Source organism: Olea europaea, chromosome 18 (assembly GCF_002742605.1).
Source record: "Olea europaea var. sylvestris chromosome 18, O_europaea_v1, whole genome shotgun sequence".
Taxonomy (NCBI): domain Eukaryota; kingdom Viridiplantae; phylum Streptophyta; class Magnoliopsida; order Lamiales; family Oleaceae; genus Olea; species Olea europaea.
In genome coordinates, this window is record NC_036254.1 from 18,420,825 (window position 1) to 18,432,086 (window position 11,262).

General features: G+C 36.8%; 1 protein-coding gene across 1 annotated transcript; it reads left to right on the forward strand.

Moving 5' to 3' along the window:
- Window positions 1-430: 430 nt before the first annotated feature.
- On the forward strand, window positions 431-10,037 carry LOC111367661 (alanine aminotransferase 2, mitochondrial-like; the record flags this gene model as incomplete). Its single annotated transcript, XM_022988648.1, has 12 exons — window positions 431-532; window positions 608-669; window positions 2,579-2,657; window positions 2,755-2,859; window positions 2,960-3,070; window positions 3,267-3,404; window positions 7,594-7,668; window positions 7,962-8,082; window positions 8,172-8,326; window positions 8,815-8,889; window positions 9,196-9,399; window positions 9,903-10,037. Coding segments are annotated over 12 exons (1,344 nt in total), but the record flags the coding sequence as incomplete, so codon positions are not given.
- Between the last annotated feature and the right edge of the window lie 1,225 nt (window positions 10,038-11,262).

Sequence of the window (11,262 nt, forward strand, 5' to 3'; positions counted from 1 at the left end):
AGAAAGTTTCCTCTCCAGGTAAGGTTATAATTTATCCCACATCAACAAAGAGCATGTTTTAACTATTACAGGAGGAAGAAGAAAGGGAGTAAAATGCTGAACAACAAAAGATACTTCTATTGCAGAATAGAGCAATAAATGAATTTTCTTTTTCAGCAAGTGTTTATATTGTAGGGTTGTATGAGGGGTCTTACTCCTTTTTGGCCTTAAGTTAACGTGCTCGTCACCAGCCCCTGATGCACTTCTAAGAAGATTTTGAATTAGAAAAAATGAAAAATAAATTTGGATTTTGCTACTCTAACATAGGGGATGACCGACCATACACATTGGAGGGTCGGCATTTTTGAATTCACGCGGCACCCACGCACAAAATGTGAGGGTCGGTCACTCCTCTGTCAAGCAATTCGACCACTTCAGCTTTATCCAATAATTTTTCTTGCATTCTTGCTCACTTTGTTTTTGGCAGTTACTATACTGTAATATTGGAAATCCACACTCCCTGGGTCAGCAGCCAATCACTTTCTTTAGAGAGGTATGCTTAATAATCTTTATTCTTAATCCTAGGGAATACTAAAATCATTTTCTAACGTTTTTTGTCCTTATTTAGGTCCTTGCATTATGTGACCATCCTGCCTTATTGGACAGAGCTGAAACACGTGATTATTTTAGGTATTAATGACAAACTTTTGATTGAATGAATTTTTTCATAAAGATTCCTTGCGTTACATAGGACAAATTTTTGACCGAATGATTTTTCCATAAAGATTCCTTGCATTATGTAGGAATCAATACGGTAAGTGTAATAATCTAAATACAATTATATATAGAATTACGTTAAATGGGCACCACAACCTCAAGGGCCCAACTAAAAAAACCAGCCCACTTAATAAAGAAATCATAACCCACCCAAAGCAATCCACTCTCATAGCCCACTCAGAACTTGACGAAACCAATTTCTCGAGACAACCCATATGCAATAGCAGAAGAACTCAGTGATGCTCCTCCGCGAAACCAGAAAATCAACGACGGCGAACGGTACTATGAACTCGCCGGCAACAATAAACGCCGACAGCACCAATAATCGTTGAAGAAGCTTGTCGAGAAATTATATCGCCGCGGGAGATACTTGATGTTGATTATCTGCGTTGACAAACTTTGACCAGGGCTTCCTGCTGTGTCTCCGACTAGAGCTTCAAGTTGAGAATCAAATTCTAACTGATATGTGCAAATATGCAATCAATTCATCTGTCCCAAGCACCTTAGCAATCTTCATAAGTTGGTTCTGGTTGTCGTGCCCATAAAAGAAACATTCCCCGCGAAAAATCTTTCAAGAGCAATCAAAACCAAATTTCCCAAGTATCAACGGCAAAAATGGGATAGAAAATCTGTTGAAGCAGCAGTTAAAACTGCTGGATTTTGGTTCTAATTCCTTTGAAATTTGGTTGGGTAGCGAATATTTGAGGTAGATTTGCAGATTTCAGGAGAAAAAGCAAATTTTGAAGAACTCGGTATAGGAAAAAAAAATCGGCGCACTCAATGTACAGAGAGTCATAAGTTGACAAAATTTTTGTCAACCGTGACTACCACAAGAAAACGCACTACAACAGTGTTGTAGTGTGTTTCTTGTGGTAGTCAACGGTTGATAGTCATAGACCCAAAAAAAATAAAATAAAATAAAAAAAAAAAATGGTAAGGTGAGTGACAATGCTAGTCCAATTTGAGTGGTTCATCTTCAGTATATTTTTGTTAACAAAGTTCAGCTAGTAATTATAACTACAGTCCATAAGGTTTTACTAGACCTCAAAATCCCAAATTCCAAATTAGAAGTTTCAATAAATCTGGAGATTATAAGCATTGATCACCTTGCATATTGTGATCCTTAACTGAGAGAGAGTTAAAAAAAAAAGGTTGGACCCCAACCTTAAGGGTCCCCCACCGCCCTTGCCCTGGAGCATCGTGAGGGAGGTAAATCGCAGGTTATGCCTCCAAGGGTACAGGGTGGAAGGCTGCTTGTACACTTGTACTTACCCAAAAGCCAAATCCATATTTAAGAATTCGAACCCTTGACACAGCAGCCTCAAACAAAGCTGAATTTCTCCACCCTCCCCTTTTACCACTTGGAGATGTACCCAAATAAGCTGGATTGCTGACACATATGGACGTTCAAGAAGATGAACTAGGGTTAAATTGCTTGTGTTCAAAAGTGTTTGCTGACTAAGTGTATTTGTCTATATCAAATTTAGTTTGTAGGATAGCCCTTTGTACACAAATGAATATCTAAAATTGTTATTTCACATTGTTAAGTGTCAAATTATTTCCACACCCAGGGAAATTTGATTTAATAAAATGTAGGGTTCCCATCAACATCACTTTTCAGTGTTAGGTTCAATGTAATGTTATCTTTTAGGATTTTCCTGCTCTAGTTTACATTCTAAGATGGACTGTCAAGGATAAAGAGCTGACCATCCTCCTTAACAGCATGGCTAACTTTTAAGTTCTTTGATGCGTCAAAAATTGGTTTGCTATCTGGTTAGTGACAAATCCATATTACTGCGTGCTTTTCTGATGGATTTTGTAGTGCTGATGCTGTAGAGCGAGCACTTCAGATCCTCAATCAAATTCCTGAAAGAGCAACTGGTGCATATAGTCATACTCAGGTAACAATGCCTTCTTTTGAAATCTTTGTAGCAGTAATTACTCAGGACTCTCTGTATAGATATATCATTTGGTTTTTCTTTTGTTATATGAGATCAGGGTATCAAAGGTTTACGTGATACGATTGCTTCTGGCATAGAAGCTCGTGATGGATATCCAGCTGATCCAAATGATATTTTCTTGATAGATGGTGCAAGCCCAGCTGTAAACATGATACCTTTCTAGTTCTTTACACAAGATATTCAAGAGAAAAAATGGGAAAGTATTTCTGGATTCTGAATAACATTTTTCCATCCTTTTTCAGGTTCATATTATTATACAATTATTGTTAAGGTCAGAGGAGGATGGTATTCTCTGTCCCATACCTCAGTACCCTCTTTATTCGGGTTCAATTGCCCTGCATGGAGGCTCCCTTGTATGTATGATGTATTACAGAACTATTTGTCTGTCAAAAATATTTTGCTTTGGTATTCTTCCAACATGCTTCTAACTTTTCGCTATGTTAAAAGCGTAACTAGAGCAGAATCCTCATCAATGACGTTCATAGTCTGGGTCATGTTTTTGTTGTTTTTCACAATAGGAAGGTTCTGACATAGGACTCTCTTGTGCAGGTTCCTTATTATCTTGATGAAGAAACAGAATGGGGATTGGAGATATCTGAGCTCAAGAATCAGTTGGAAACTGCAAAGTCCAAGGGTATTACTGTCAGGGCTTTGGTTGTAATAAATCCTGGCAATCCCACAGGGCAGGTGAGCAACTATTAGATAATCACAAGGCCGATTGAGGAGTTTTGATGCAAGACGAATTAAAAAAATAGAAAGAAGAAGCAAGAAAAAGGGGAGAAACGGGAAAAGAAGCAAAAATTCATGGGGGAGAGGGAGAGGGAGAGGAAGGAGAAGCCATAGGCAACAAACCATCAAAATATTCTTCAATTCATCGAAACTAATGAAATTATATCGCAATTAGGTTTAAATAGTAAAGACTAAAATTCTAAGTAGAATGGACTTGGGCCAACACAAGCCCAATTACATAAATAAAATCTAAAACATAAATAAAGTCCAACTAAAAATAAATAAAAAGTAGATGTCCTCATCAACTCTCCCAGGGTGGAAGAAAAACTCGACCCTGTTGAGTTAATGGAGATAGTATAGGCTGCAGTCAATCTGATACTCCAAATGCGTCAATTCAAGCCACGGGGGACGATTTTTCTGACAAACCAAGTAACGAAATTCCATGATTGATAGTATTAAAAACTGTAGCTTATTCCCAAGAATATGATTTGATCAAGGGAGGCGATCTTTCCTTCTAACCAAGTACTGATACTGGACTCCAAATAACCAATACTCATGCACCTCATATTCAAGATTTTCATATGATTGAATATAATGAGGAGCATAAGAAGCATTTTGATTTACCCAACAAACAAGGAAGTACTGAATCTTGCCATCATTGGTCAATACAACACGTTCATCTAAAATAACATCAATTTTATCTTTGTGTGCTGTGATAGATGGTATTGAAGTAGAAATATCAACATAGTCAATTTGGGGGTCCATAAAGCTAAGTATGAATAAATCATTAAAGGAAGTAATACGGTGTTTGTAAGTAATGAAGTCAATATTTAAAGTAGCGTGGTAGCCTAACTGTGATGAAAGGGCAATCACATGTGCATTTGAACCAACATGCTTTAACATTTTTAAAGGATCAGCACTACAAGCTTGCAATATAACATAATCCCTAATATTAAATTCAAAATATCGTTCATGCAAATCAACTTGAAGTTTATATAATGCATTACTTGCGTCATTTTGTTTATTGATCTCAATATATAAGTCATAAAGATGACGTACAAATGCCTTAGCTGACATAGGCATACTAGTATGTGGAGACATTGGAATAAGGTCTAAAGGTTTCCTAGACTTATAACCATGAATAACTTCGATGGATCTCGTACCTATAAACCGATGCACAAAATTGTTATATGCAATTTGAATTGTTGGGAGGATCAAATCCCAATTCTCAAGATTTTCTTTGAAAAGGACATGATTACACAAATCATCCGTACCTTTGGGTTGACAAAGAGTATGACACACAACATTTAACTGAGGGGTATCGGGAACAAGCGGTACAACCCCTAGATTCATAGGAAAAGTCCTGATACTACATAAGGAAGTGTCCTCAATATCATTCAAGTCATCACATTCTTCAAATTTAGGTTCATAAATTTGATCTTTTAACGACTCTTCTATTACATCCTTTCGTTCTTCTATGATTAAGGCTCGGTTAGGGGATTTGGAGGAGATGTGACCAAAGTCCTTACAGCTAATGCATAGCAGGTGAGAAGAAGTCCTTGGAATTTCAAAAATTTTACCCCTATTTTCCAAGATTTGAGGAACATTAGACGGGGGAGGTCCTAGAAGAGACTTAATGGGAGGAAATGGAGCCAATGAAACAGACGAATGGTTGTCAATACGCCTTCTATAAGGAGAATGGAGCCTTGGACTATCACGACCTTTATACTTATTTTTCCAAATAGGAGGAACACTAGACGGGGAAGGCTCTATGACAGACTCATGTTGAGGTGACGCTAATGACATGGGAGAATGATGGTGGTCGCGCTTTTCATATGAAGTACTAATAAGTAATTCGTAGTCCTGAGCTGAAGAATAAGCATGATCAAGAGTAGTGACGTCTCGAAAGAAAAGCGCACGCCTAAGTTCATCTCTTAGACCTTGTATAAATGTACTCAAAGTCAGGGCCTCATCCTCAACGACATGACATTTCATTCGAAATTTCTCAAATTGAGCAATGTACTCAGTTACTAGTCGATTCCCTTGTGTAAGGGTGTTCCATTGGGTAAAAATTTCATGATCTAAGCAACTATCGAAAGTAGGAATATCTAAATCAATGTCTCTAAAGAAACGCTCCTTACGACGAGGAAGAGAATGAGTGCCATGATGACTATGGCCTTGTTCTCGCTCACGAACCCGATTTCTATTCCTACGATCGAGTCGAAAATATTTTTGATCCCTTTGTCCACGATAATATTGTCTATTATGAGACGCTTCAGAATTAGTGTCAGTCAAACGACAGGTTCGCTTAAAATTGCTCAACTTAGCAGCTAGGTTCTTTCTCTCCTCACGAGTAGCAGTTATATCTAATTGGACAGTCGATAGGCTAGTGGCAAGTTGCGCTAATTGTCTAGTAAGTGCATCAAATTGGGATGGATCCATGGTCAATGTATTGGAAATAGAGACAACAAGACGACCGCTACGCAACTACATGCAATGTAATACCAGCTAAATGACGTGCAATGATAGATCAATGAACAATAAATGCAAGCAGTGAAAAATAACAAATTAAGCATTTTTTTCAGGGATAAGTAAATTTAAATATGGTAAGCTAATACTGCTGATCTATGTAAAATAATAAAACACAAATCAAATACTAGTCAAAACCTAATCATGAAATATAAGTGAGGTAAAATAGAGTTTTGACGAAATCAATGGATTCAATCACGTGACTTTAGGTATATTGTTAGAATAACATCACAAAAATTTAATCAATGCAATTTTAAATGAAGCAGTATTATAAACCAATGACAAATAGAAATCAAGCACTCCCTGTTGTTTAGTTGTAGCGGTGGTGCCCATGGAAGCTTAAACCCGATGGAACCCAAATAATAAGAACTGTGTCCAATTATGATTTCCCAGTTGGCACATCTCCAGTAGAAAATTATAATGGAATACTCCTAAACAGTCGAGTCACTGAATGGAACACTAATACTTAAGAGTTTTAACAAGCTACCCCAATACAAATAATAGGCCAAATCCAATTCAACAAATGTCCTTGGCACTCTGAACTCAGAAGAAGTCCATCGACGTGAAAACTAAAGCAAAAACTGAACTCCAGGTGGTGGATGACAACTGGCGTGGCAGTGGGTTGCTGGCGATTGGCGGTGAGGGTGGTCGTGGAACGTATGGTGACTGTAGGTTAATATGGACGAGGGTCTAAGGAGAAATGGGTTGTGGGTTTGAATTTGATTAAATGAGAGTGGGTTTTAACTGAGATTGGGAGTAATTTGGGCCACTAGTTTATGGCCAAAATGTCTTGATAAGAGGAATGGGCTTGCGGTTGATAATTATATGTGGATATATAGATTATTATAGGGTTAGGTTATCGTAAAGTGGGCTGATCTTGTATGTAGGATGAATGTAAGTATGGTTTGATTGTTTAGGATGAAATTTATGAAACAGCACACTTAGCAGCAACAAACGCTTAAATCTCTAAAACTGAATTTTTTTTTTTTTTTTTTTTTGGTGAAACTGCTCTCTCTCTCTCTTTTTTTCCCTAATCAACTAGCAAGAAAATTGAACAAGAAAAATGTTGCCTCACAACAAATTTTTTTTTTTTTTTTTTTTTTGTGCTGTTTCACAAGCTTTTGGGAAGAGGATAGAAAGAAAGTTTTGGATTGTGGATGAAAAATTACCCAAGTTTTGGCTCTGATACCAAATTTGATGCAGGACGAATTAAAAAAACAGAAAGAAGAAGCAAGAAAGAGGGGAGAATCGGAGAGAATGAGAGGAGAAACCGGAGAAGAAGCAGAAATTCATGGGGGAGAGGGAGAGGGAGAGGAAGGAGAAGCCATAGGCAACAAACCACCAAAATATTCTTCAATTCATTAAAACTAATGAAATTACATCGCAGTTAGATTTAAATAGTAAAGACTAAACCCCTAAGTAGAATGGACTTGGGCCAACACAAGCCCAATTACATAAATAAAATCTAAAACATAAATAAAGTCCAACTAAAAATAAATAAGAAGTAGATGTCCTCATCAAGTTTCCTTTATGGAAAATAGCCTCGTCGAAATCTGATTCTCTTTTGCACCTGTGACCTAGTTTATTCTTTTGAATGTTTTGCCACATATTGCAACAGGTTCTGGCTGAGAGCAACCAAAGAGAAATTGTGGATTTCTGCAAAAATGAAGGGCTTGTTCTTATAGCAGATGAGGTGACTATATTCTTTCAGAGCATACTCAATGTTATAATGACCAAGATTTTAGGTTTTTTTATTTATTTCTTTTTTAATATTATCAAGTGCTTATCCCATCCTTCCTACCAAACGTGCAATTAGAATCTGAGTTCTATTCTTTGAGCCATTTCTAGTTACTTTCAGAAATTTTTCTGGTGCCTCGAGCTATTTTGGCTTTGAAACTAACTGAGACAATAGTGTCTCTGTATGATCTCTGTGTCATAAACCTTGTATAGATGATGGTCTTTGACTGTGTTGATTGGCCTGCACAGGTGTACCAGGAAAATGTTTATGTGCCTGACAAGAAGTTCCATTCATTTAAGAAAGTCTCCCAGAGCATGAAGTATGGAATGGAAGACATACCCTTAGTATCTCTCCAGTCTATATCTAAAGGTACAGTAATCAAATTTTCACATAGACGGGAATTACCATTAAGGAATAAGTTCATGGTTGATGAGCTTCTGCTAATTCATTGGCACTAGGGTACTATGGAGAGTGCGGAAGGAGAGGGGGTTACATGGAAGTTACTGGTTTTTGTTCTGAGATAAGGGAGCAAATATACAAAGTGGCATCTCTGGACACTTGCTCTAACATATCTGGTCAGATCCTTGCAAGTCTTGTCATGAACCCTCCCAAGGTTTGTTATTATTTTCCTAGGGTATTAATACCTCTGCACCAATGATTTGTATCTATATGGAATATAGATACATTTGGATCATTTTAGCATAAATGGTAATAAAAATGATTATAAAGTAATTTAGCCATCGGCCTCATGCTGGTTGGACAATAGATGAAATGAAACTTGATGGATAAAGTTAAATTTGGAGGAAAGTTTCAGCAAAGAGAGTCTCGGATCAATTAAGTTGAAAACTGTGAGGTGCCATTTTCACCTAATGTAAGCTGAGGAACCTCCAACCCAGCTGCTCAGCCATTAATCAGAATGCTATTAGGGACATAAAGAAATAGCATCATTTCAATTAGTTGCAGTAGTTTGCACATTGAGTTCCTTGTATTACATCACCATAACATGTAGCCGTTACCTTTCAAGACTCGATATTTCCAAACTACTGCATCTGCTTGCCTACCAATATTGCAATAAATAATTTTCTTATCTGTTGTGTGCAGGTGGGTGATGATTCCTATGAATCTTTTTCTTCAGAGAAAGAGGCAATCCTTTCATCCCTAGCGAGGAGAGCGAAGGTCAGATTTCGACATACTTTCTTTTAATAATGTTGAAGTAAATGCTAACTTGGTCATTTGTTAAGTAAAGAGAAAAAGTGGAAAACTGATTTTTGGTAGGCTGTCATCCTTGAGTGCAGATATCAATCCTATCTGGTTGTATTGAGTAAAGACGTATGTAATAAAGTAAACAAAATTTTGACAATTGGCCATCAGTTCGAGTTCATTGAGCTTGATATGACTTTTTCATTCTCCTGGCATGCCACTTCTATTTTCTACTTTTTGACTTTCAGATTTAATTTTATTTTTCCATTTCTTGATCTTCAGACACTGGAAGATGCATTGAATAGTTTAGAAGGAGTGACATGTAACAGAGCGGAAGGAGCAATGTATTTGTTTCCTCGTATTGAGCTACCAAAGAAAGCCATTGAAGCTGCAAAAGCTGTGAATACTGCCCCAGATGCATTTTATGCTCGTTGTCTGCTTAATGCCACTGGAATAGTTGTTATTCCTGGTTGCGGCTTTGGACAGGTATTCACTACTGATGAATATGCCAATGACGTGCGCGTCTCTCTAATATATCTTCATAGTAGAATGTTCATTTGTAGTCAGTTTTTGGACAAATTATCCATGGATAATTTGGTCAAGAACATGAAAGATGGAGCTCAACGAAAACCTTGGAAACCATAGAGACCTATTGGAGTTCTGTAAGACCAAATTTAACAACTTTTCTTTCTTTTCTCTTTTATTTTTTGTGTGCGAGTGTGGGAGCATAGTAGGGGGCTTGATCAATAGAGGGTAGCCTCCAGGGTGTGAACTCTCTCTTATAACTTGGAACCTTCTGTTTCATTAAGCACAGGACTAACCCTTTGACATTGCTGTGCCACAATTCCTATATTTCTAAATTTGTTTAATTACAGTTATATTCATGTTAATCAACGGATGAGGCTCACATGAACTTACTAGTCATTCTTCTCATTTTTCAATGCCTGTTGTGGCTCATACTTCTTGTTTGTTGTGCGTTTTTGTGGTAGGTACCTGGACAATGGCATTTTAGGTGCACAATATTACCTCAAGAGGATAAAATACCAATCGTCGTTTCTAGGCTGACTGAATTCCACAAAGCATTCATGGATGAATTTCGTGATTAAGGAACTAATGCAACACATTCATGGAAATTATGAATTATTTGGTAGTTTTTATGATTTTATTATGGTAATTTTAGATTGGTAGTTTTTCAATTAGCATCAGAGTATGGTTTTTATTCTAGCATAAGATTTCATTCTATCTCATTGTGCAAATTAAAACCACCCAGGTCTTCATAAAGATGGAAATGAAATGAAAATTGAGCCCTTGTTTGGATTCTATTAAAATCAGATTTTGGGGGAAGAAGTCTTTTTGAAAATTTACAAGACGGATAAAATAATTTATCCTTAAGTTCGTTGTAAGAAACATCGATTCATTTATAACTAGTGCATAATAGTTTCCTCATTGAAGCAAACAAACCCTCATAATAGCACGTAATTACTTAAGCATAGGAGGATTGGGAAAATGAAATTGCAGTGAAAATCAACAGAACAGCAAATTGATGGCCTTTCCTCGTAGGCGGCCGATAACCTCTTCAATCTCGGAAGGCAAGTACAGATGGTAAGTTGGTGCGACCTTGGCAATATCAACATTGTTGGGCATGACCTGAAATCAGAAAACAGATGGACAAAAAGTACAATATGGAAAGCATGAAACCTGTAATCATGGTTCACCATAAGCAGCATACATTTTCTTCCATCACTTGATTCAGGATGTAAAGTGCAATGGTTTCTGCCTCTTTCAGGGTAAGATCCTGCAAGCAAGCCAGGAAATGGAGTTCAAATTCAAGTTCACAAGGATTAAGTCGTGAATGCTTAGGTGTGGATAGCCAAAAATCATAATCGTTAACAGCCTATGCAAATAGCTCCAAACACTCGTGAACATTCAACAATGGCTGGTCGCTTTTGGTTTAGACTTTTTTAGTTTCTTCAATCATTTTTACTTTTTAGCTTAGTTGCACGGACACTTTAACAGTGGTGGAGTGTCCATATCCATGTCCTATAAGTGTTTGATGAGTCGAATGCTGACATTTTTCGAACACACTACCATGATCATTTTTCTTTATTTATCAGGAGTATTATATATATTTTTAACTCGAAATCTCATATTTAAAAGTTTCAACAAGAAAAATTCATAACAAGTATAAAACTAAATTTATATTATATAAATGAAGAATTCTAAAGAATTTAATTAATATATCAACAATGTGTCATATCAATACTTTTTAGAAAAATCGAGTGTTGAACATATGTTCGTGTCAGTTCATTATAGCTTTTTAGTAAGGTGATTAATTAGGTCATCAAAAAT